The sequence below is a fragment of the Vanacampus margaritifer genome, chromosome 6 (genome assembly GCF_051991255.1).
Source record: "Vanacampus margaritifer isolate UIUO_Vmar chromosome 6, RoL_Vmar_1.0, whole genome shotgun sequence".
Lineage (NCBI taxonomy): Eukaryota > Metazoa > Chordata > Actinopteri > Syngnathiformes > Syngnathidae > Vanacampus > Vanacampus margaritifer.
This window is the reverse complement of record NC_135437.1, coordinates 21,188,023-21,213,871: the sequence shown is the minus strand read 5'-3', so window position 1 is coordinate 21,213,871 and position 25,849 is coordinate 21,188,023. Positions and strand designations below refer to the sequence as shown.

At 38.0% G+C, this 25,849-nt stretch overlaps 4 protein-coding genes across 4 annotated transcripts; 2 read left to right on the top strand and 2 right to left on the bottom strand.

The window, feature by feature from the left end:
• Positions 1–3,669: 3,669 nt before the first annotated feature.
• On the bottom strand, positions 3,670–7,528 carry cdkn1bb (cyclin dependent kinase inhibitor 1Bb). The gene is made up of 3 exons (XM_077569199.1): positions 6,726–7,528; positions 6,510–6,633; positions 3,670–5,134 (listed from the first exon to the last, which is right to left on the bottom strand). Exons 1-2 carry the CDS (start codon positions 7,147–7,149, stop codon positions 6,518–6,520), a joined length of 540 nt encoding a protein of 179 aa, XP_077425325.1. The 5' UTR covers positions 7,150–7,528; the 3' UTR covers positions 3,670–5,134; positions 6,510–6,517.
• A 1,083-nt stretch (positions 7,529–8,611) lies between these two features.
• yars2 (tyrosyl-tRNA synthetase 2, mitochondrial) lies at positions 8,612–15,166 on the bottom strand. Its single transcript, XM_077569494.1, has 5 exons — positions 14,315–15,166; positions 10,785–10,952; positions 10,547–10,702; positions 9,676–9,846; positions 8,612–9,302 (listed from the first exon to the last, which is right to left on the bottom strand). Exons 1-5 carry the CDS (start codon positions 15,091–15,093, stop codon positions 9,143–9,145), a joined length of 1,434 nt encoding a protein of 477 aa, XP_077425620.1. The 5' UTR covers positions 15,094–15,166; the 3' UTR covers positions 8,612–9,142.
• A 2,683-nt stretch (positions 15,167–17,849) lies between these two features.
• nop10 (NOP10 ribonucleoprotein homolog (yeast)) lies at positions 17,850–19,118 on the top strand. Its single transcript, XM_077567073.1, has 2 exons — positions 17,850–18,039; positions 18,623–19,118. The coding sequence occupies exons 1-2, from the start codon at positions 17,986–17,988 to the stop codon at positions 18,761–18,763; spliced, it is 195 nt and encodes a 64-aa protein (XP_077423199.1). The 5' UTR covers positions 17,850–17,985; the 3' UTR covers positions 18,764–19,118.
• Positions 19,119–19,465: 347 nt separating this feature from the next.
• Positions 19,466–25,749, top strand: sqor (sulfide quinone oxidoreductase). Its single transcript, XM_077567068.1, has 10 exons — positions 19,466–19,597; positions 19,916–20,099; positions 20,188–20,358; positions 20,458–20,511; positions 20,576–20,770; positions 20,858–21,067; positions 22,429–22,612; positions 23,230–23,297; positions 23,396–23,574; positions 23,661–25,749. The coding sequence occupies exons 1-10, from the start codon at positions 19,590–19,592 to the stop codon at positions 23,716–23,718; spliced, it is 1,311 nt and encodes a 436-aa protein (XP_077423194.1). The 5' UTR covers positions 19,466–19,589; the 3' UTR covers positions 23,719–25,749.
• The last annotated feature ends 100 nt before the right edge of the window (positions 25,750–25,849 follow it).

Genomic DNA, 25,849 nt, shown 5'->3' with positions numbered 1-25,849 from the left:
AACATTTTTAGAAATTAATCATTCCATGGCATCGACGATAATATTGTTAAACAGCTGAAGCTGTGTGAGTGGAAAACACTTTTTGGAATCAATCTAGCTACTGTATCTTAACCTGCTAGTTGGTGCTCTAAGCTAGCTTGTTGGTGATAAGTCAGTTGGTAAAAGTTGTTGCGTCCACTTTATCTCATAGAACATTTTTAAAGGTAGAATCATTCCATCAATGATATTTATTTGACAGTTAAAAGTTGGGTGAGTGAAAAACATTTTGTTGGATCTATCTAGCTTGCTATTTAGCACAACTTGCTAGCTAATCATTCTAACCCTTATTAATACTTAACTATTTTTACCATCTCAAAAATGACTTGCAAAAATGGGGCCTTAAACAAGAGCAGCGGTTCAAAACGCTTTCATGCAATTTTTAGCATGTCTAACATTTTTCCAATTTTTGCGCCTCCGGTTGTCTGCATTTTTTTTCTTTTTTAGGGGGGGGCACACACTGGGAAAAAAAGGCCCGTTTTACCTAAGAACATATAATTACAGGTTGTTTGACACAACTCTTATCATGCTACATGTGTTCACTTCACAAGGTAAACACATTACTTTCAAAAATGGATTAAAAGCTTACTGGTTAATGACGAGCACGTGTCTGGCAGTTGTGTTCAACGGCTGCCAGTAGTTTTACTTGGTTTTAGCAACTTTATGGCCACATAATATTTTTTGCGCATGTTAACAGAAATTATTTGTGGGCATCTTATATGTGTATATATCTCAATGTGGCCATTAAATAATATTTTATATTTTGTGGTTACAAATTACTATTTTGTGCGGACCTTATATCTAATTAATGAACTTTTTTTTTTTTTGCATACATTTTTACCTACTTCTGTGGCCACAAATGTAGTGTTTCATGCCTGCGTTATCAATTGCTTTATTTTGTGGCCACAAATGAGCATTTACGGTACGGTATATCTAAATATATTGTGACCACTTTTTTTTTTTCTTGTCATATGTGGAGCTACATAAGAAATAAGTGGAATTTTTGTACAATAGCGCAATTTTCTAAAGTGTTTTTTGCTTGAGTCACACAATATCAGACATGACATCACAGGTTGGCCGACACACACACACGAACACACACACTTGCAGTCCAGCACGCCAACTAGTCAAGCAGTCAGTCAAAGGTTGGCGCGGGCAGGGGGTGTAGGTTTGTAGACACCACCCCCCCCCCCTCCCCCACCTTTGTCTGCACAGAGAAGGCCCAGACACAACAGTGGTCGGCCCCTGGCCCCTCATAATGGCCCTCCATACAAAGGCCCACACACTGGGACAATGGGCCCGGCTCAGGGTGGGGGTAGACGGCTTGAGCTGAGGTTACCCACCTGCACACTTCAGGACTGGACCCTGACCCGTGGGCCCACCTCACACACACACACATAAACGTCATGTCTTGCACTTCATACGTTTTCAATGGGGACAAGTCTGGACTGCTGGCAGGCCACTCTAGCACTCTCACTATTTGACTTTCCGGCCATGCCGCTTTTGTGTAGAGATTTCTCCAGATACTCCGAAGCTTTTAAAGGGGAAGTCAAAACCCCCTAAAAATCTTGACAATAATATTTTCTGTGCAGTCCCACTAGTCTAAATACGGTATTCTTTTTAATATTGCATTAGTGGAATATGAGTTCAGCAGCAAAATCAAGCAGTTCATATCAATATCAGAAGGCGGCCATTTTAGCACTTACTGTTGAGTGAAAATGACATCCCAGACTGAGCCCTGAGCAACATTGATGTCATCTTCAGTCGACAGCAGGTGGCAAAATGGCCGCCACCTGAGATGGATAAAAACGGCTGGATTTTGCTTCGTAACTCATATTCTACAAATGTAATATTAATCAGAATGTCATGGTTAGACTAGTGAGGTCACATATTATTGTCAAGAAATGTTTAAGGTTGACGTCCACTTTAAAACTCTTTAACTGCCATTGACGGCTATAAATGTCAAAAATTCATTTGAACTATTTCTATTAGTTTAAAAAAAAAATCCACTTTGTTGAAAATATAGATTTTTTTTATTGTACATTTAGTTTTGTACATAAAATTTGTGATTAACCGCGAGTTAACTAGTGAAATCATGCGATTAATTACGATTAAAAACTTTAATCGCCTGACGCCCCGAATTTTTAATAATATTTTCTTTTTTCTTTTTTAATTCATTCACTGCCGTTGACGGCTATAAACATCAAAAATTTATTTGAACTATTTCTACTAGTTTAACATTTTTTTCCACTTTTGTTAACAAGAGTATGAAAACCTAGATGTTTTTTATTGTACATTTAGAACATATAGAATTTGTGATTAATCGTGAGTTAACTAGTGAAGTCATGTGATTAATTACAATTAAAAACATTTAATCACCTCTTGCCCCTAATTTTTAATAATCTTTTTTTTAATGAATGTATGGCAGTGAATGAGTTAACGATGTTATGGAGAATAGATGTTTGAAATCCTGAAAAGCAATTATATGCCGAGAAACGTTCTTAAATGTCAACCCAACTGAGGCCCCGCCCACACGGAAGCAAAGCATTTCAAGACTTGCGTGTGTCCAAAAGAAAACGCTGAGGACGTTTAACGGCTGTAATGTATATGCCAAGTCTGGAGTGGCGCTGTAGCGCAGCCACAGGGAGTTAACAGAAAGCATAGAAGAAGAATCAGCAAAGAAGATGAACACTTTAAAAAAACAAAAAAACGTTATTGCAATCTACAGAACAAACATGGGTTTGCATGTATCAGAACAAAATGGGAAAAGACGAACACAGGAGAAGTGACAATGGCGGGTGATTCAAGTACAACACCGTTTGTTGAAGCGTTTTGAAATCTTTCCACTCTGGAGTTTCAAAAGTGATCAATTTCAAGCTCCGAAACTGCGCCATCTTGTGGACGAACGGCCTAAACGGTTAAAAAAAACTTATACATAATACATGATTAATGCGATTTTTTTTGTGATTAATCAATGAGTTAACGCTTTAGCTTTGACAGCACGACTTTTTACACAACGTCCCAACTTCATTGCATCAAATTAATAGAGACATCACATACTGTACACCTAATAGGAATATTTGGCTGTTCATCCACACATGTATGCAACCTTTGTTTACGCTTACCCACAGTATTCAAATATTGTCCATTCACTCATAAAAATGAAAAAATACTGTAATAAAGGGAACGTTTGCCTGCAGATGTACTCATGTAAACTTGCCTGTACATTGGCGCTCACATGGAAAGGTCATCTTAGGTCAACATGTGTTAACAAACATCATTTGAACTGATACGAAGCAGACATTCATGGGATATGGTTAATATATGAAAATATTTTTTTAAATATACTGTATATATTTATGCTTGTGGTATTTCACCTCTACTGTCTTGGGCTTATATTTTCCCGTTGCTGTGATAATTGACAGAATGGCTGAAGAGGTGGCCTGATCGCTGTCGGCCTTTTGATTGGACGAAGCACCCGTCAATCATCTGCCTGCTCATAGGTTTACACTGGGAGGAAAATCACATACAAGTACAACACTTCCGGTTGTTTCCTTAATCAAAGTAAATTCATCACCATCATAAAAAAATAAATAAAAATCACATAAAAAAAAAAGAAGCCACAAGTGTAGATTCAATTTTAACTTCTTTTTTTTTTTAATTGATTGCAACACATTTTATAAACACACATTACAAAAAACAATGCACATCAAATATTTTATTAGGCTCAGTTTGCAACCTTGTTGATAAGGAAAAAAAAACTACCACAAATATGCTTTTAAAGATAATACAATTGTAATAAAGTAAATGCCACTTTGGATAACCGTGAATCAAAAAAAAATTATATTCTACATTTGTTTAAAAAAAAAAAAAAAAAAAGCTTGACATAAATAAGTTAGTATAATTTCTCAGTGTTTTTATGTCGTTTTTTTTTTTTTTACAAAATAATGTACAAATTAAATATTTACACACAAAAAAAATACACAGGCAATAGTGACTGCATTTCTGAGACGAGCTGGTGTTCCTCCGTTTGGTCCAGTTTAACACTGGGTTCGGAACATCAAGCCAAAAAAATTAAATTAAATAAAAACTTTTAGATGCCATCCTCAGCAGGCTAAACAAACAAATATAGAAATGTGGATTTAGTTCAAGGTTATCACAAAGTCAAACTATGTGAAGTCAAAAGAAGCACTTGGCGGCCATCAGTTTGGTCTTGTAAGAACATTCAAACAACCGGGATTAAGGCAGGTGACTTGACGAAGAGGAGGACTTTACCACATGACCTACGACCTTTCGCACCATTTTTTTTCCTTCTTCTAAAAGCACCTCACAACTCCATCACACCGTTCGAATAAAGACTGAGGTGTGCTAGGGACACAAGAGGAAATCTGATTCTGAGAAACTTAAAAAAAAAAAAAAAATAATAATAATAATCCTCCATCACAAGTATTAGGGACATTTAAATAAGAACATAAGAACTTTGCAATCCTGCGAATGGAACATAAAATAGTCGCTACATTTGTACCGTTCTTCACTGACAAGTTTGGAAGCGTGAAGATACACTGTCGAGAAACTGAGCTATAAATGTTTACAATTTATTTTTAAATTGTGTCTTTCAGTAAATAAAACAGCATTTTGGAAATCAAACTACACTGCAATTCTTCAAGTCAAATCAAAATTCACACCTTTTCTTTTTTTATATATAATATAATATATATACGTATAAAGGATTTCTTTTCAAATCACAATGTATGTGCTACATATGAAATTATAATTTATATACACACAGGTAGTACAAAAAGGAGCAAAATGAACAGAAATCAAACCTAATTGCACACTGCTACATCGACTGCTTTACAGAGGCAGTAACTTTACACAAAATAACATTTTTCGTTTGAGTGCCACAACTTTTTTTTTTTTTTTTTTTTAGTGTTTGTCTTAATCAGTGCTTCGACAGCATCCTCGAGGAGAGCTGATATGTTTCTCATGACGCGTGTACTTCCTCTTCTTCCAAAACGAGGAAAAAACAAAAAAAAGAAGTCGACAAACATTTGAGGCTTTCCACCCCAACGTACGCCGAGGAAATACATCTTCGGCTCTGTGAGGGGGGGGGGGGGACAAGCGGTTATTCAGATGAGACTCGGGACATGTTGCGTGTACACAAGTTAATTCTAGACCGAGCTGCTTATATATAAATCACAAGGGAACAGCATGCAACCTGATGTATACAACAGGTAATATTTTATTATTTAACACCTTTGTTGCATTTGTATGCACATTTAAGGAGTAATTTATTTATTACTCCTTAAACGTGCATACATGTTTTCAACAACAGACCAAAAGCAGCAGTATTATCATAACAGCGATGAATATTGCAAGTATTACAAAGGTGTTATAAGTCAAATGTAAGTTTAAAAGTTCCCCTAGAGGCACACTAAAACTACAAAAAAATATCTCAACAAAAATTCTAAAAGTAATAAATGCACATCTAATGACCTGCAGGAGATTTTTTTTAGTAAATTAAATAAGAACAACTGTCTTAAGTGAGGTGAGTTTAGGCTTATAGTTTTGAATTATTATTATTATTATTATAGAGCACAGGTTTCGACACAATGTACCCTGCAAGAAACTTGTACCTTGAAAATTGCACTATTAAATGCAGTATAAATAACAATAAGAGCAAATAATACACATGCAAAAATGCACTCTGAATCATGATTTTAAAAATGTGTTAAAGCTCTCTACAGTTACATAACATGCAAACTCGGACGGCTGCAGGGTTCCGAATATCTTGACTTTGCAGAGCGTGCAAAGATCATATATAATCAGAAATGTATATATATATTTATATTTATATATATATTTATTTATTTTTTTTTTAAACTAACAACAATTAACTCTACAAAAGTACAAAAAATAAACAAAAACGTGCTAGTTTGTCGTGTAGCACTGACAGGGGCGTAGACAGATGTGCGCGCAGAGAACAGCCCCCCTCCCCCACGCGTGCACGCGCACGAGGGCAGTGGCTGCTGACGTGTTACTACTACTACTACTACTACGCTCTTCGTCGCGCACGCGAGTTGTTTACAACTTTACCAACCAGGTGCAGAAGGGGAAAAAAACGTGCGCGCGCCCATCGCACGCGCAAACACGCAAGTGCGTCCGCGTGTACGTCGCCTTGCCAAAACAGCACTTCTACGACCACTACACTTGCATAATAGTAACATTTGAACATTCAAATATTATGTACACAGAATTCTTTTTTTTTTTTTTATATTTTTAAAATATTTTTTGTAACGCCGTAATACCAGAATTTTCACCTGTAGAAGTCAATAAAGGGTATCTTAGTAAGAACTTTTGTTTGTACGTTCACAATAAACTAAACATTTACTGTATTAACAACGGGGGAAACGACACGCCATTTTATCACAATACTCGCCGTGGGGTGCATTTGAACCAAAACAAACCCTCACCGTTCGTCTCACGTTTGCCTCCCCGGGCTTCCGCTGCTCTTTCTGGGCGTGTGTTCGACGGAGCGGCTCCGGTTCGGATACTCGGCCGGGCTGCTGTGCGACCTCTTATTTTGGGTTGAGGGCTCTGGGAAAAGCATTTTTAAAAAAAAATGTCAAAAATAAAAAAATAAAAAATGGGAAGACACAAAATGTGTAGTCCGGTAGCTGGTTAAGTACCGTGACAGGCAGGTCTCTTCCTCAACACGGTGCACTGCTCCGGGCACGACGTCGGCCCGCCGGCTCGCTCTTCCGCGGGCTCCCCGACAACACAGCGGTGGTTACCGTTTACATCCACACGGTTATTCCCCAAGCCTCTTCGCTCCAGCCGCGTATAGAAGTCCGGCACGTCGCAACAGTCCACCAGCTCCCAGCGGAGCCCGGTGTCGTTTTCCAGCGGGCTGTGCGAGGCGAAGTCGAAGCTCCACTTGGCGGAGGCGGCCTCCTCCAACTCCCGCAGGTGTCCCTTTAAATCCCGCCGGAGCTCGTCGTGGTCTACCGAGCCGAAAAGGATCCGGCAGGCTGACGGCTTCGGGTGCTCCGACAAGCGCGGCTCGCTCCGCTCCAACGTCGGGCTGCCGTTGGAAAGTCGAACATCGGACATTTTTTCTTTTTTTTTTTTTACGTTTTAATCCCCCACCCCCCTCCACCACCGAGAAAGACACACGAAAACAGCCGGGAGCGTCCACTTTCTTCGGGGTGAAAAAAACAACAACTCTGCGCTGGGTAAGATCCAAAAAATGATTAAAAGGCGACGTAGGGTGAAGAGGGGGAAACGCCGCTCACGCCATTCAAACGTTAACCGCGATAGCTTGGCGTCGCCTCCGTCAACTCGCAGCCGCTTCTTGGCACTTTAAATCCGCTGGAAGAAAAAAAAAAACAAGCCAAAGGAAGAAACTGCACGCAGGACCTTCCCCGACCCAATATGGCGATTGAGTAGACGCACTTGGAGTTTGAGAGCTTGACTGCAGAGTAGCGAGGGAGGGGCGGGGACAACATTAATGATTGACACGCAGGCGCTGTTTAAATATAAAGGCAAACACTCATTGGTCTACAGCGTTTTAAGACCGCCCACTTCTCTTAAGGTGGCCGAGGCAAGATGGGAGGGAGGGACCGAACAGCCTACTTGTTTGTTTTGCTGAATGTTACATTTGAAGGGGGGAAAAAAATCGTTTACATGTGACGTAACAAAGAACTTAGGATTTACCACCACGATTGGCGTGGACAGGCTATAGTGGCAGACCGCAGTCGTAAAACTTTTTTTTTGTACACGCGATAATTGAAAAAATATCTTGCAATGCGTGACTTATTTTTAATCCACCTTAAAAAATGACAAGTCAAATGTATAAGCCCAATTTCCAGGATATGGCCACATACCTTCACATATTATTTACATGTACTGTACAACCATCGTGTCTAACGTGTCTTAAGCATAGTTTACCCCCCCGCCCTCACCCCCCTAAACGTACCTTTGAAAAAAATTATAGTAAGCCACTGTGACATTGTGCACACTTTGATTAACAACACTATGCATATAGGAAAGTAAACGCACCCAAATAAGGATTCAATTGAAATATTGCACATAAAAGTTACTTGAAAAATGTACCTACATCAATGTTGGAAACTACTGTAAAAGATTTTATGCAAATGTATTGTACTTTAAAATTAAAGACAATTGAACTGCACATAAATGTAAATAACAAAGTCACTGTAACATGCACGTTACACACTTTTACACTCACTCGTCTATGATATTGTAGAGATGTTGGTATTTTCTTAAACTAGGAATTATTAGCCATTTTTTTTAACAACCCCCAAAAATAAATAAGCAGAACAACAAATAAAATACTTTCTTTCAGGCTCAAAATGATACTATTTGTGTTTTTGTAATACTGCCAAACATGCAATTTAATTGGTCACATATATTTCAAGGCATCAAAAAAACAAAACAAAAACAAAAGTTTACAGCAAAAAAGCAATTTTCTTCATTTGATGTTAAAGACAATGTCGCCCTCTGCTGTTCATCTCTCAAACACTTCTAGAGGCAGTTTAAAAATGAGCAGGCGAGAGGTAATAAAACCATTTTAATTACCATATTTAAAGATATACATGATTTCTGTACAATATTTATATGCAAACAAAAATTTCACATCCACACTAGTAGGGATGTAACGATAACGGCAATATCGCAATATTAAAACTGCCACAATATCGGCTTCATGTCCATATTAAAAGCAGCACAACTGCTAAAAAAGCTAGGTTGTATTCCATTCATGCAGTTCTAGCACCCTCTGGTGGTTAGTTTATTAGTGCAGTTTGATCCGAATTAGGAATGTTTTGGCCAGTCACTCCCATAAATCTGCCATACAAGCAATATTTTGCAACATCTCCATTAAAAAACAAAAACAAAAAACATTTCTTTTCGCCCGCTTTAGCCGAATACAGCATTGTGAATTACATAGACCATCATATTTTGCACTGCTTAGTCAAATAGAAGCATGCCACCATGTCATGTGACATGACCACACCTTTTCTTAGGTGCAAAAGCACAATATTGTTTTTTTTTAATATCGTTACATCCCTAGTCCACACACCTTTCAAAGACTGAGCCATTTGATAATATAGTAGTTTCTCTTGCCAACTCGGAGCAGCGTGAGTCCGTTTGCCAGGATGTGGATCTTGGGGATCAGCACCTGCTCCGGGTTGTCTGTCCGCTTGTGGTTGAGCCACACCGCTCCCTCGGAAACCATCCGATACCTGCGCACGCAAGAACCCGTCAAAAACAAAATATTAAAACGCCACTGTTGCCTCAAATCCGCTGGCGCTGTGACGCGACACTAAAGAGATGGCTGACTTCCAAGGTTTCAAATTAGTGCTTTTGTGAACTGAGCGTGGTGAAGACCTGCCTGACGCCGCGCTCAGGCGCAGACAATATTTTAAATATATATAATTAGCGTGCTCTCCAATGTGAGTTATGGCTTATATTATCCGTCTGGGTGCTCAAGTCACACATTTTATGGGGTTACGTTTAAGGGTTTCTTCGACACTCTTGTTGTATTTTTGTCTCAACTGAAGCAGAAATCATCATGGGTCAATTTGAGCTGCTTCATGGTTAATCAGATGTACGTACCCTTTGGGGCCCTCGGGGATGGCATTGACCCTGCGGCAGGCGTCCACGACGGTGGTCCCCGGCTCCAGCAGCAGCTCATGGAAGGGAGCCTCTCGGAAAAGCTCCTGCAGCTCCAAGTCGCTCATCTCCTCCAGCGCCTGCATGCTGCTGTGGTACAGCGTGTTGGTGCATCTGCACAAAAGCAACATTCACATTTTTACAGTCGGCAACAAGCATCTGTTAAGTCGAAATTAACTCATTCACTGCCATTGACGGCTGTAGACGTCAAAAATCCATTTGAACTATTTCTATTAGTTTAACATTTTTCCCCACACTTTTATTAACAAGAGTATGAAAACCTAGAAAAAAAGTATTGTACATTTAGAACAAATAAAAAAATTGTGATTAATCGTGAGTTAACTAGTGAAGTCATTACGAAAAATGTTAATCGCCCGACGCTCCTAATTTTTAATAATCTTCCGTTCTTATTTTTATTTTTTGTTTGTAATAATCTTTTCTTAAAAAAAAAAAAAAGATTATTAAATATTAGTTTTTTTTAAATCATAATTAATCGCATGACTTCACTAGTTAACTCACGATTAATCGCAAATTTTATATCTGTTCGAAATGTACAATAAAACAAATCTAGGTTTTCATACTCTTGCTAAAAAAATATGGGGAAAAAATGTGAAACTAATAGAAATAGTTCAAATGAATTTTTGACGTCTGTAGCCGTCAATGGCAGTGAATGATTTGGATGGATAGGGAGGATATGTGGTCATCTGGTATCTGATGCATTCTAATAATTTGCTATCCAAAGTCATACAAATACTTAAGAATAAACAAATCTCACATATGAACAAACAGATATCGAAATGGATGGGATTCTGACCTCTTGGCACTTTCGAGGCCCTCCTTCCCATGTACCAGCTTTGTCACCTCCGCCGCCAGTCGTTTATGTGCCAGCCGTTTACCAGGATCCGCTCTCTGCTGCTCCATCAGGCTCTCCACTTCGGCCAGTGTCAGGAAGGTAAATAGCTTCAGGTGTCTTTAGACAACACAGACGAGTCCTATACATTACATAAACACGCTATTTGGGAATCTTGGGATTTTGCAGAACCTCAACGCACCTTTCCACGCTGGCGTCAGGCTGTCGGAGGAAAAACTGGTAAAGCTCGAAGGGAGACGTCCTGTCACGGTTGAGCCACACGGCGTTCCCCGCCGTCTTGCCCAGCTTGTCCCCCGTCGAGCTGGTGACCAGCGGGAGGGTGAGGCCGTACACCTCCTCGCCGTTCACTCTGGAGGGGAAGCGAGCGAGAGGTCGTCATATTTCCGTCGTCATATGTCAGAAAGAATCCTCGCATCTCCAAAATCACTACTTCTTTCATGAAGGACAGCAGAAAATCAGACTACTGTTGAGAGAGACCGTTTTAAGTGGGGATTGGCGAGGACAGATACCAGGTGTGGTATCGAGCTGATGCTTGGCCTTATTTCAAGCTATCGGTACTCGCAACATGCGTGTGGCTCTTTTTGTACAGCCACGTATTTTGATTTGGGATGTAAGTTTTATTTTATTTATTTATTTAAATTTTATTTGATTGTGTATTCTATACAAAATATGAATTTTATGAACAAATAGAAAAAATAATAGAAAATTGGCATTCATTTTTTAAAAAGGGAAATGCTGTATTGATCTTTAAAATGATCTGCCATTGATTTTTTTCCTCTTTAATTTTATGTATCAAAAGTACTAGAGGCATCGATGCTACGGAAGAGTCATTGACATTGGTTGGTTTGAAAAAAAAAAAAAAGTAGTATTGAACATACCTAATTTTAACTTAACTCTTTCACTGCCATGGACGTTAAAAGACGTCAAGTAAAAACCTACGGAGGGCCGCCAATGACGTTAAAAGACGTCATCCAATTTTTTTTTTTTTTTAAACGGGTGGAGGAAAGCCTTGGCCAGCTGTGGTGAAAGTTTCAAGCAGACCTAGTTAGCCTAATGACTATTTTTGGCCCCTAGATGGCAGCAATGACTCTTGACAAGATTGGGTAGGGTCAGTAGAAGACGTGAGGCGGAGCTAGAGGGGACAATGGCTGGGGAAGGGAAGAGAACATGGCGAGCGGTTGCAAGCAGCTCACGCTGGAGCAGTTTTTTTCAAAGACGAAAAGCATCGACCAACGCTAAAGAGCACATTGATGACGACGATGATCATCATCGATGATGATGATGATGGTGACTCTGAGGTTGACACCGAAGTTGGAAGCGCTGACTCGGCGGCTATGACGACGTCATAAAGGTTCACCGGCTAGCGATGCTAACACCGGAAAACGCGGAGCACAACCGAGCACGCTCGGGCGGACGTTCAATCGGACGACGAAGAGTGCCCCGAGTCCAATGCATATTCATCGGAGTAGTGGGTACAGTCTGCTACTTGCTATTCCCCGGAAAAAAAGGCCGTCAAGAAAGTGTAACGTCTGCACGCGAAAGGAGCCATCGCAGGTGAAACTAATCTGTTGTGCAAATCCTGCTGCGTCTCCTTGCACGCATGGGAGCGTTACAAAAAGAAAAACTGTATTTGAAACATCCACATAATTGTAAATAGTACCACAGTTGCACACATTTGTAAATAGTTTGCGAAATTGTTTTGTCAAATTAATACACTGTTGAATGGAAATAAACGTATTTTGCAACCAAAAAACACTTTTTCATAGTTGGTGATAGCGTTTTACAGAAGTAAAGCACTATTTAGGTGTTTGTGGCATCATTCATGGACAAAAAGAAGTGTACAATTCACTAGAGTGCATGAAATAACATTGTTTCACAAAAAGCTCTTTTTCTCCGCTTTTTATTTCAAAACAGAGCATTTTGGTGAAACTAACCATTTTCTATTGTTGATTACTGAAGAACGGAATAAGGTAGAAACACACTTTCTTTTTCTGATAAAAGATGAGAGTTCAATCTTTCATTTGGTACTATGTGTGTTTCCATAGTCCATAGTGGACCTTGAAAGATTAGTCAAAATGCTTAAATCGGCTGGCACTGGCGACGTCCCGTTTCTGAAAACGTCTGGCAATGAAAGAGTTAAAGGGATACTTGACTCATTTATCCATTTTCAGCAGTAAAAACTTAATATTTTGTGTATTTTGTTAATTAACTCATTCACTGCCATTGACGGCTATATACGTCAAAAATTCATTTGAACTATTTCTATTGGTGTAACATTTTTTCCCCCACTTTTGTTTACAAGAGTATGAAAACCTAGGGGGAAATTATTGTACATTTAGAACAGATATGGAATTTATGATTAATCGTGAGTTAACTAGTGAAGTCATGCGATTAATTATGATTAGAAAAATCTAATCGCCTGATGCCCCTAATTTTCAATAAACTTTTTTTTCTTTTCTTTTTATTTTTTTAAAAGAAGAGATTATTAAAAAACATTAATAATTTAAATTACTTTTTTTTAAAGAGAAGAAGAAAGGATTATTAAAAATTAGGGGAGTCAGCCGATTACATTTTTTGGGTAATTAATCACATGACTTCACTAGTTAATCACAAATTTTATATCTGTTCGAAATGTACAATATTTTTTCCTAGGTTTTCATACTCAAAAGTGGAAAAAATGTTAAACTAATAGAAATAGTTCAAATGAATTTTTGACGTATAGAGCCGTCAATGGGAGTGAATGAGTTAATTTGACAACTTATTTTTCATGTACAATCAATACATTTAACATCACTTTTTTTTTTTTTTTTACTTGCTGTTGACTGAAAACGACATCACAGTTACTCAGGAAATAAGTAATGACCAGTCATGGCACAGGGCTTTATCATGTGACATTAGCAAACGGAGCCATGATTCGTCATTACCTGTTTCACGAGCACACGTAATGTCATTTTCAGTCGACGGCAATCGGTAAAATGTGTTTTTAAAAGCATTAATTGTACATGACAAACCACGAAGTTATCACATTAATTAGACAAAATCTTACCATACTGCTGAAAATGGATAAACGATTCAAATATCCCACCAAATAATCTGTGTACCATTTTATTTAAGAGTAATGTTGTAAACCGACATTATTATAACCGTTATTTTAGTTAACTAAAACTAAGGAAAAAAATTAAATTCAAAAAACTAATTTTGTTAACGAAATAAAATAACGAATAACGAAAATGCTTTTAAAAAACGAAAAGTAACTGAAACTACATTTTATGTTTACAAAATTAGCTATAATTATAACAAAAATGTCCTCCGTTTTAGTCTTTGGTAATTAATTTAATGCATGGGCCTTTGGGGATGATTTTAAGTGTGTGATTTTATTTTGATATTAACCGGAATAAGGACGTTTGAAAGTGTGTCACAAAAGTGACGTCATCTAGCAGCAGCCAATAGAAAAGCACCTTCAGATGACGTTATTCTCATGGTGTTTTTTTTTAAATATTGCGCACGAGTAACACACTTTTTTTTTTTTTACTAAAACTGAAACCAACTAAAACTAAGCATTTAAGAAATAACTAAAACTAATAAAAACTAACTGAACCACCATGACAAGTAAATAAAACTTTTTTTTACAAACCAAAACGAAATCAAATGAAAACTTCCAAAACTATCATAACCCTGGTTTGAAATAATATTCAAGTTTTTAGATATTACTTGTGAATGAAGTCGTGGCCGGTCATGAGGTTGCCCAACTGGTCGGTGCCCCCCAGTTGGATCTTGCAAGCGTATATTTGATTCAGGTGGTAGAAGTCGTAGGCCTGGAACGCCTGGTAGGAGAACTCGGTCAGGCTCATTCCCTCCGAGCTCCGCAGCCTTGACTGGACGCTGTGGCGGCTCAGCATGGTCCCCATGCGGAAGTGTCTCCCGGCCTCCGACAGGAACCGAACCACGTTCCAGTCTTTGTACCAACTCAAATTGTTAAGTACGGTCACGGTCCCCAGCGTCTTGGAGGCGTCGTGGAAGTACAACTCGTGGTTGCCGACAATCCTATGGACGCTGTCGCGGATGCGGCGGGTGTTCTCCTCCACCACGTCCGCCGACAGCCGCTCCCGCTCGCTCGTTTTTCCGCTCGGGTCGCCGATTTGCGCCGTGGCCCCGCCGAGGACGGCGACCACATGGTGACCGGCGCTTCGGAAGTGCAGCAGGCCGATGAGGGCGAGCAGGTTGCCGACATGGAGGCTGTCGGCCGTGGGGTCAAAGCCGCAGTACACGGTCTGAGCAGCGGACTGCAGTAGGCGGGGGAGTCGGTCGTACACCGCGTCATCCGGGAAAGAATCCTTGACAATTCCGCGTTTATTTAGACTGTGTAGCAGTCCGTTACACACAGAAGCAGAACGGTGAAATTTGCATTTTAGTGCAAAGGTTGTAGTTTGTGGAACACAAGACATGTGTCGTAAAACATAGCGGCAAACTCGGGCCATGGACGCCGCCATGTTGACCACGAGACCGGAAAAAGGAAGAGGAGTTATGGTGGTGGCGGAGAGCGCCCTCTAGTGCAGTGGGGACGGCACTGCCCAAACCTCATTGTATAAGACTATTATGCTACTGAAATACTCTCAAACATACACAAAACTGATTAAGTATTTGCAAACACCCACACAACTTAAAGGCAAATCTAAACAAAGAATTACTACCCCATCGTGTATTTAACCAAACCACAATAACTTCAGTGTTACAACTTACAAAAGTCAGCTAGGTTAACACACAATGAAAAACACCTTGGATGGGCTAACAAAGCTAGCATCCGAACTATAACCATTTAAAGAAAGTAAGAAACATGTGGACAGAACATATAGCAAAACTCCCAGACAAATATTCTTTGGCCTCTGTGAAAAACAATAAAAATATTATAGCTGCTTTGAGTCTGCTTCTGCGCTTCTATATTACCGTGTGTTATGCTGCCACCTGGTGGCATGCATATGAGAACAAGCAGCACAATAACCATTGTATTATCAGGATACACAAACTATTCTATTGCTTTGTTTTTGTGTTGTTAATTACAATAAAATTGTATTTAAACTGATTTCCCCCCAAAATTTTGCCAGAAGGCTTTGAATAAAGTCATATTTTATATTTTATTTCTTTCCGGGAGGAGGGACCTTAATTTTCAACAATGAATTTAGTATAAAAATGAAAATGTGGGGAGCAAAAAAGTCACGATTTTATTAATTTTAAAGAGAAAAACAATTTAAGAGAATAAAGTAATTTTGTGGTAAAAAAAAAAAAAGAAACAAAATTAAAAAAACAGCATGGTAACAAATGAAATAATAATAATGAATAAGCCATCATTTCAAGTGAAAAAAATCTGAACGTTGAACTAAAATTGTAAGTGTAGAGAGGCTTTACAAGTTTGCACATTCTGGATTTATTTCTCCTTTATCTGTGCTCAAAATGCCAATGCAAAGTAGGCATTTTGACGCAAGTCTTGGCAGTGTTATTTATTAGGGATGTGCCCAAAAAAATGCATTTAGCATGTTTAGTTCATGTACAGTGTTGTTGTAAAATTGTAAACTCTTGTATTTACCACTCGGCCACATAATTATCATAATCACATAGACCTTCCGTACATATTATGGTATGCACTGTAATGGTTTGTAATGGACCGTTGTCTCCCTTCTGTTCCACTTCGTATGTCGTTATTTATTAATTTTACATTTAATTTTTTTAAGATTATAACGGATGGATATACATACATACTTTAAAATTATTAAGGGATTTACCAAAAAAGAGAAAGTTATTTCAGTAATAATGGATGACATCTTTTTTTTTTTATTATTATATTTACAGAGTGAGTCATACTAGTGTAAATGTAACAAAAAAGGACAAACTATATACAATGTTTTCAGTGTTTTGGCACACACAATAATTATAAGAAAGTATTTACCAATACAAATAGGTCACAAAATTATAGATTTAAAATCACTGTCATTGTAATTACCTTTAATATTAAACATGGAAAATGTAATTTAAAAATAATATAAGGCACAATGCATATTAATGGACAATTACCAGTAAACATGCCAGATTATAGCTGTCAGATAGTTTAAATCTGCAGCCCCTTGTCAGGTTGATATAACATTTTATATACAAAAATCAATTTCAAAATAGGGTTAAGTCAGACACATACAACACAGGTACACAGATTATTCGTTCATTCAGCGGTAAACATGATCTTTGCACCATCATTCATCTCTGCTATTCTCACCAGCACACTCGTGCCTCTCACCTTCAGCCTTACTTGGTAATCTTTGACAACAAACTGAGCAGGTAAAAGGTTTCTCTCCAGTGTGGGTTCTCATGTGAATTGCTAAGTTTCCCTTCTGAGCAAACTTTTGACCACAAACTGAACACGCAAAAGGCTTCTCTCCAGTGTGTGTTCTTGTGTGCATTTATCTAATGGGGCTTTGAAACTTCGACTTTTTTTCCAAATCAATCAGCTTCACAAGGTTTCATTGTCCCATCTCTACATATTTGTACTCAAACATTTTTGCAATAAATAATGGGCTTATTGCTATCTTTGTCATAATCATTAGAAACGATTTTTTTCTCCAACTTATTTGTTCACACTCTTTGATTTGTTTCTTTTGAAGAAAGCATGGCTCCAAAGTCATAATGGATTTTTATTGTTGTTTTGCAATTTAAAAAGAAAAAGGTGTAATTTACGTGATATCCACTGGGAGGCGGTGTTACCAATCACGCATGGTTACACTTCCACAAGGTAACTGTTGTAAAAGGACAAAGTACAGAAATAAAATAGATTTCAGTAAAAATAATTTAAGGAACATACAGTGCAATAATTTTTTTGTATTCATTTTTAAAATCCTTGAAAATATCTCAATCATTTGAGATTGTGATTATCTCTAACTAATATAATTACACTTAGATTTTACTGGATGGGTGGTTAATTTTGAATTCAGCCATATTCCTAGTTATAATAGTGCGTGCATCCTTATGCAACCTTATACAGATCTCAGTTGTTTTACTTCCCTTTTTGAAAATACAGTATGTAATAGTGTTTTCCCATGATGTATCTTGTTCCCATTTTTTTGCATCACAAAACTCTTTGTATTTTAATATGAGAGTGTAAAACAATATTCTACAACAGTGAAAAAGAATATTTCCTTTCAGTGATCATTCCCATAGAACCAAGTGAGGGTCAGGTGTAAGAAACTCACTTTCCCAGAATACTTAGCGCCTACAGTCTCTAACCGGACATCCGCTCTTTTATTCCATTTTCTCAAAACGTGGTGCAGTTCACACTTTACGGACTAAAATAACAGCGTTTTGTTGTTGTTGTTGTTTTTTGTCTTTTGCTGACCGTCGCCATGTTCTTGCAATATTACCACGACGAGAAGGGGAACAGAGTCTACACTTTGAAGGTAGCTTTATGTTGTTTTTCGTGATATGCTTAGCGAGCTAGCATACCTCAGCGCTTTTACGTTAGCGGTAGTTGTACATCAAAATGAGAGCTGTGTCCAATACATTATTTTGGTTCCCCCAATCACATGGGAGTCAAAAGAATGTATTTTAGTCTGATGCGTTACAGCACTACAGTTCTGCAAACAACAACCACAATGATGACCATTATGCTAAACGAAATTAAAAGCAAAAACATACATACTATGTTACATACGCCTGTGAATTGGATGATATACAGTCTTGAGCAAGGGGTCATAATGTTGTCTGGCCTGTGTCAAATGTGGCCTCTTTGTAAGTCTGTTAACGCAGTAAGACAAGCCACCATTATAAGTAACCTTTTAAAGTTAAAATTCCAATATTTGTTTCACTAAATTGTTTTGATTAATTACCACCATCCATTTTGCATTCTGTAGTATTTACCTTGGCTGCAAGCAATGCTTCCAGTATTTGAATGTTATGTTTGTGGTTAAGTGAATTCCAAAGTTCATTCTGTGTGTGTTTTTAATAGTAATTAACCCATCTTGTTTTGCTCCCTATTAACAGAAAGTGGGGCCTGACGGGCGGCCGACCAGCTCGGCCCACCCAGCCCGCTTCTCCCCAGATGACAAGTTCTCTCGACACCGGGTGACCCTGAAGAAACGCTTCGGACTTCTGCTCACCCAACAGCCTCGACCTGTTCTGTGAATTTAATCACACCCACATATGAGGAGGGATGTCTGGAATGCATAAAAGAGAAGGAAACATTTTAGATCTTAACACGCCAGGACTTGTCCCGAATTCCACTCTTTAAAGTGTGTTGTATGATACTCACATTGCATTGCCTTTTTGCTATGATTCTTTTTTGTTCCATTTTTTGAAGTACATCTAATTTTGTGTTGAAGGTGTCCTGTAAACATACAGAGATGAGAACAATTGGAACAAACACATGCTGCAACAAATATGTGCTTGTTATTGTCAAAATGAGTTATTTGCCTTGGCTGTGTAAAGGGAGCCTGTGTTCAAACATGTTATAGATGAATAAATACAGTACTTTATTGGATTTTTTTTTTTGTTTGTTTGACATTCCTTGATGGGAACCTAAATTGTCACAGCAGCAATAGTCACATAAACACTCATGTTAACACAGTAAAACTAAAAGAGCGGCACTGAGGATGGATTAAAAGACGTTTGACTCAAATCTGAAGAAAGGGAAAGCTGCTGCATGGTAAAATAAACTATTTGTTTTTATTCAACATTCTAGTATCAAGTAGAAGATAAGTGATTGTACTTTTTTGTTTTATTACAATGAGTGTCCAGTAGCAAGTCCAGTTGTCGGCACTTCCCACCGTTGATATGCTGGCGTCGCATCTCATTGGTCGATATCTTGAGGGGGCGTGACCCCGGTGCCTGTCAGTCAGAGGAAATTGTTGAAAGTTCATTTTGGAACATGCTCTTCCTGAGCTCGTCTAGACACGACCTAAAATAATCTTTTCAACCAACTGACCATTTCAAACGAAGGTACCAATCGTATATGTCAATGTAAGTATGATCGATGCTTTTTTTTAGTCGACCTCAATGTGTGAAAACATACCTGCGTCTTTACCGTTATAAATGTTATTGCGTTTTAGCTCGCGGTGACGTAATGCAACAGGGGGTGGCAAACACTATGTTAAAATGCGATCATTTGTAAACAAAATGTATGTCTTGAATAATGTGGCCGCCAGCGCCCGTTCAATTCGCTGACGTGTGGCTAACTAACCTTGACGTGCAGCAAGAACAACGAGGAGTTGCGTTTGAGGAGCAAAATTCATTTATGGGAGACTCATGCACATTTTGTCCTTGTCTTCCTTGGCACAGGATGGCTGCCTTGTGTCGTTCAGTGGGCTTTTGCGCCTCTCATCTACACACAAGCAGTCGTTCCTCTGCCAAACAGCATTACAAAATGCTGGTGCTTGGGGGAGGAAGTGGAGGAATTGCAATGAGTGCACGCATGAAAAGGATGCTTGGAGCTGAGAATGTGGCTGTTGTGGAGCCCAGTGAGGCAAGCACACTTCTGTTCAAGATCATGATTCAAAGTATTCATTCTTCTGATGTGTGCACTGTGATGCAAATGCAATTTGACTTTTCAGATGCACTACTATCAGCCTCTGTGGACTCTAGTTGGTGCCGGTGCTAAAACTGTTGCCTCATCAGGAAGGCCCACATCAAGTGTTATGCCATCGGGTGTCAAGCTTGTGAAATCGAAAGTTGAGGAAATAAACCCGGACACAAACACTGTCCGCACCGATGACGGGACTGAGGTAAGTTTGCTTTACACGACTTGACCGTACGGGTGTTTTAAAACTATAAAGTTAACGTGCAACCGTTTTTAATGACGTGACCTTCGCTCCCAATTGCAGATCTCGTATGATTATCTGATTGTGGCGCTTGGTTTGCAGCTTCATTTCGAGAAGGTGAGGATGTGCTTTATTTTGTTACCTTTCAGCAGCATGTCAACCCCCTTGTTTTATCCTCTAGATTAAAGGGCTTCCTGATGGATTTGAGCATCCAAAGATTGGATCCAACTTTTCTGTTAAAACTGTGAACAAAACTTGGGCAGCCTTACAGAACTTTAAAGAAGGCAACGCTGTGTTCTCCTTTCCAAACACGCCAATTAAATGTGCTGGAGCGCCACAGAAGATAATGTACCTCTCAGATGCGTTCCTCAGAAAGGTATGGAATTTTTTGAACATCACTAAAACTCTATCCGTGCTTGCAATGGTTAATTTTTTGTGTGTGTGTGTGTGTTTTTTTGTGAAGACAGGAAAGAGGGCAAAGGCCAATATCATTTACAACACATCGCTTCCTGTGATTTTTGGGGTTAAGAAATATGCTGACGCACTTTGGGACATCGTGAAGCAACGTGATTTGAAAGTGAACTTGAGGCAGAACCTGATTGAAGTGCGTGCGGACAAACAAGAGGCTGTGTTTGAGAATCTTGACAAACCGGGCGAGACCACAGTCTTTCAGGTGCGCTAACTGTTTTCAATGCAACATTCCCATGTTCATTGAAGACTCTAAATTGTCCAAAGGTGTGAATGGTTGTCTGTCTATATGTGCCTTTATACCCAAAATCATTTTTGATAAGATCTAGCTCACCCATGACCCAACGAAGACAAGACAAATAGACGGCTACAAGGATAGATAAAATCAAATTTAATAATAAGCCATGATGAAAAAAAACAGAACTTTTGGGTAAGGCCGAATTATTTTATTTTTAATTTATTTATTTTCTTAGCAGCTCCTGTAGTTCAAATCATGTCCCCGCTGATATGAACTGGTTAGACTATAACGGTCACAAATTTAGGCTGTACGAATACTATAAACGTACTGCAATCCCATTTCAATGACTTGCCTTCAAACAAATTTCAAACAAGCGGGAACTATTTTGTCTAGCAAATTTGATACCAACTGCTTGCAGTTTTCTTTGTTCTTTTTCCTTGCCAAAATTACAGTATGTACAGTACGCCGGCTGCATTTACCCCCCCACACACACACACTATTTTTAGGGGAAAAGTTAATATTAGGGAATTTGACCACTTTTTTTCAGGTCGATACCAGTACAAGTACTCTACCCTTGAGTAGTCACAGACACCAATACCAAGTACTGATACCACTAGATACTTTTGACACATACAATTTTCACCCCAAAAAGTAATGATCATCTCAACTCATTCACTGCCATTGATGGCTATAAACGTCAAAAAATAATTTGTGATTAATCGTGAGTTAACTAGTGAAGTCATGCGATTAATTGCAATTAAAAAATGTAATCGCCTGATGAGATGATTATTAAAAATTAAAATAAAAAATCTAGGTTTTCATACTCTTATTAACAAAAGTAGAAAAAAATGTTAAACTAATAGAAATAGTTGAAATGATTTTTGGACGTTTATAACCGCGAATGAGTTAAAGAAAGACCTATATATTTCAATACAGCATTTTTCCTTTAAAATTGTGTTCACTTTGAAAAATTTCTATTAATGTTGAATGTTTGACCATTTTAATCTGAGATTTTATATTAAGGTTACATCACCCAACCCTAAACTTTTAAATGTATAGTTAAGAACAATAAAATACTAAGTCTTAACTTCAATGGTGATTTACGCTTGGCAACAAACTTTATCTTCTCTTTGTTAACCAGTGACGACTGGTATGTTTTTGCAACTTAGTGTAAATTCTTCTCTTAACATCACTTGTCTACCATCTATGCTAGTCTTCTTTTTGGGTGAGATTAATCGGTTTTGTGTGCAATCCTACTTCCTAAAAACGAAAAAGAAGGCAAGTGTCAACCAAATCCTAAAATATTTTTTTTCTTTTTTCTCCTCAAGTACGATATGCTTCATGTCACCCCACCCATGGGACCCAACTCTGTGGTAAAAGGCAGCCTGCTGGCCGATGAGTCCGGCTGGTTGGATGTCGACAAGGAAAACCTTCAACACAAGCGGTATCCAAATGTGTTCGGGATTGGAGACTGTACAAACTTGCCTACTTCAAAAACGGCTGCTGCTGTTGGTAAGTCAAGATCTAGTGTGAGTTATTGTAGTTGAACCTGTTCACATAGTGAGAAAACAGACTCTACACTGGCCAACTCTTCTTAACTACACAATTATTTAAAACGAGTTATCTTGAGCTTCCTGTTTACGTTCCACACATGCATTTAACTCTTTGACTGCCAAAAACGTTAAATAACGTTTAGTAAAATCCTACGGCGGAGTGCCAAAGACGTTAAAAGACGTTTGTTTCAAAACAGAGGTGAAACTAACCATTTTCTATTGTTGATTACTCAAAAATGGAATAAGGTAGAAACAAACTTTTTTTTTCTGATGAAAGATGAGAGTCCAATCTTTCATTTGGTAGTATGTGTGTTTCCATAGTTCAAACACATAATTTTCTATGGACCTTGAAAGATCAGTCAAAATGCTTAAAATCGGCTGGCACTGGGGACAACCCGTTTCTGAAAACGTCTGGCAGTCAAAGAGTTAAGATAAGGCTTGATTGTGAATGCCATTTTTTTTAATGTGTTTGAATGTTTCCTTGTTTATCCATCTGTCTTACCATTTTTATTTCGTAATTTATAAGACAATGTTAATTGCTACAAAAGGAAGTTAACACCTGTTTTCGCATTTAAGCTGCACAGTCTGCTGTTCTGCACAGAACCATCAAAAAGATATTGAAAAACGAGAAACCCGATAAAAAGGTAATGAATTGCTCTGTGTGACTGATTGGATCATTTCAGGATGTGCATGGACCAGAGTTTGTCTCAAAAAAAATTTTTTCTTCTCTCTCTCCGTATAGTATGACGGCTACACATCATGTCCATTGGTTACAAGCTACAACACAGTTGTTCTGGCAGAATTTGACTACAACGCTCAACCACTGGAAACATTCCCCATCAACCAAGCCAAGGAAAGAAGACTCATGTACCACATGAAAGCCGATCTGATGCCACACCTCTACTGGCATGGGCTCCTCAGGTACACCATATCCTACATAACACTAGCTGCTTCCAATTATATACCCATTTGATTATTTCCCCTTGTTTTTTTTTTGTCCTATTCAGGGGATTATGGGGCGGACCAGAACCATACAGGAAACTCCTGCATCTTGGAATGAAATGATTTGTGATGATCAGTGTGAACATGGGAAAAGCCTATTTTCCTTAAAAGGATATAAGTAAGATTTAGCCTTTATATTACCAAAGAATGGAATAGCATTGTCTGTATTATAAGCAGCTTCTCATTAATGGAGTGTACAATGCTAATGAAGAAAAAATTGCCTCACTAAAACATTTTACTTGCTAAGCATGGCTGCTTTGTTTATAACCAAAACAATATACAGGGTGTCCATAAAGTCTCTTTACCATTTCAAAAATGTATTAAAAATGCAATTGATTAGATATTTTATTTAGATTTGTTCTATTGTATTCAGCGTTTATTAAAGTTTTTTATTTTTTTTTTTTTACCTCTTTTAATACACTTCTACATGGGCACCATTAGTTGCACGAAGCACATCAAGACGGTACTCGATTTCTTGCCATGTTCGCTGTAGCATAGCCTCATCAATTGTGGCAATGGCATCAGTAATCCTTTGCTTAACTCTTTGAGTGCCAGACGTTTTCAGAAAAGGGATGCCGTGGGTGCCAGCCGATTTAAGCATTTTTGACTGATCTTTCAAGGTCCACAGAAAATTATGTGTTTGGACTATGGAAACACACATACTACCAAATGAAAGATTGGACTCTCATCTTTCATCAGGAAAAAAATTGTTTCTACCTTATTCCGTTTTTCAGTAATCAACAATAGAAAATGGTTAGTTTCACCTCTGTTTTGAAACAAACATCTTTTAACGTCTTTGGCACTCCATAGGATTTTACTAAACATTATTTAACGTTTTTGGCAGTCAAAGAGTTAAGGTCAGTAATGATAAACACTGTGTGTGTTTTTAAACACTGAATACAATAGAACAAATCTGAATAAAATATCTAGTCAATTGCATTTTTAATAATTTTTTTAAATGGTAAAGAGACTTTATGGACACCCTGTACAGTGTTGGCTGCCGGTGTATTGACTCACCTATCACAAAATTAGGTACACCTGTACAATAGTAAATGTTGATTTATTGTTAAATTATTACCCATCTGACAAATAACATACAAAGCATTACAGTTTCTCAAATTTTATATATTTTTTTCCTATCATGATTATGCCGCCTGTGTAAACTTCATTATGATTAATTATGATTGTCATCAGTTGAAATAATTTTTCTTGCACTATATAAGCAGCTCTTTAATGCAGAAATTTGCTGCAGGACAATGTTTTGTTTTGTTTTAGGTTAATGTGCAATGTATGGATTGTTTTCAAAGTTGTGTAATTGTACTTTGACGTTACAATTGAGTAGAATATTGCTCATATTTGCTGAATCACAGTTGTTTTTCCTTGTGTATTGCAATGTGCATCTAACCCTAACTATAAATGTGAATGAAAAGTGACTTAAAATATGTCACTGTTTTGTAATCAGAAACAGATTTTAATTTGACATTTGTACGTACTTGCACCTGTTATTCTGTTGGAGACTAAACAAATAGGAAATGTCAACTTAATCAAATTGCCTTCTGATCACCTGTCACTCACAGGACTGACTCATAAAAGACTCTCAAGCATTCACATTCATGCCTACAGGAAGTTAAGTGGCTGCAATAGGCACTTGTACCTCTACGGATTGTGAATTGAATTTCCCTTTGAGGGATTATAGTGAGTAAATAAAACATTAAAATGTTAGGTGTTATTTTATATTATTATTATTATTTAAATGCACAAATTCAAGTATCTCCATGTTTGAGGACCCAAACACGAGCGATCTGTGCTCAGGTGACCTTTGTTAGGTGACCTTGACATGGAACAGAAAATGAGTTAACAATCAGCAATTCACGTAATTTGCTGCTAACCGCTGTAACTCAATTATCTTTATTCATCAGGGTCTTATGAATATAATTGTTGTTACCATGTGTGATGTGAAAAGTGACAATGAATTTGTTGTTAATATTTTATATATATATATATATATTTTAGAACGACACAGGCAGTCAATTGTGAAATTTAGTATATTATGTGCGCCAATAAAGAATTGATTCAGGATAACCTAATATACAAGATTTGTTAGTGTGTGTGTGTGTGTGTATATATATATAAATATATAATGGTGAATCTGCGGTTACCACTGCAATAGCTTTGTCTTTCATTTTTATTATTT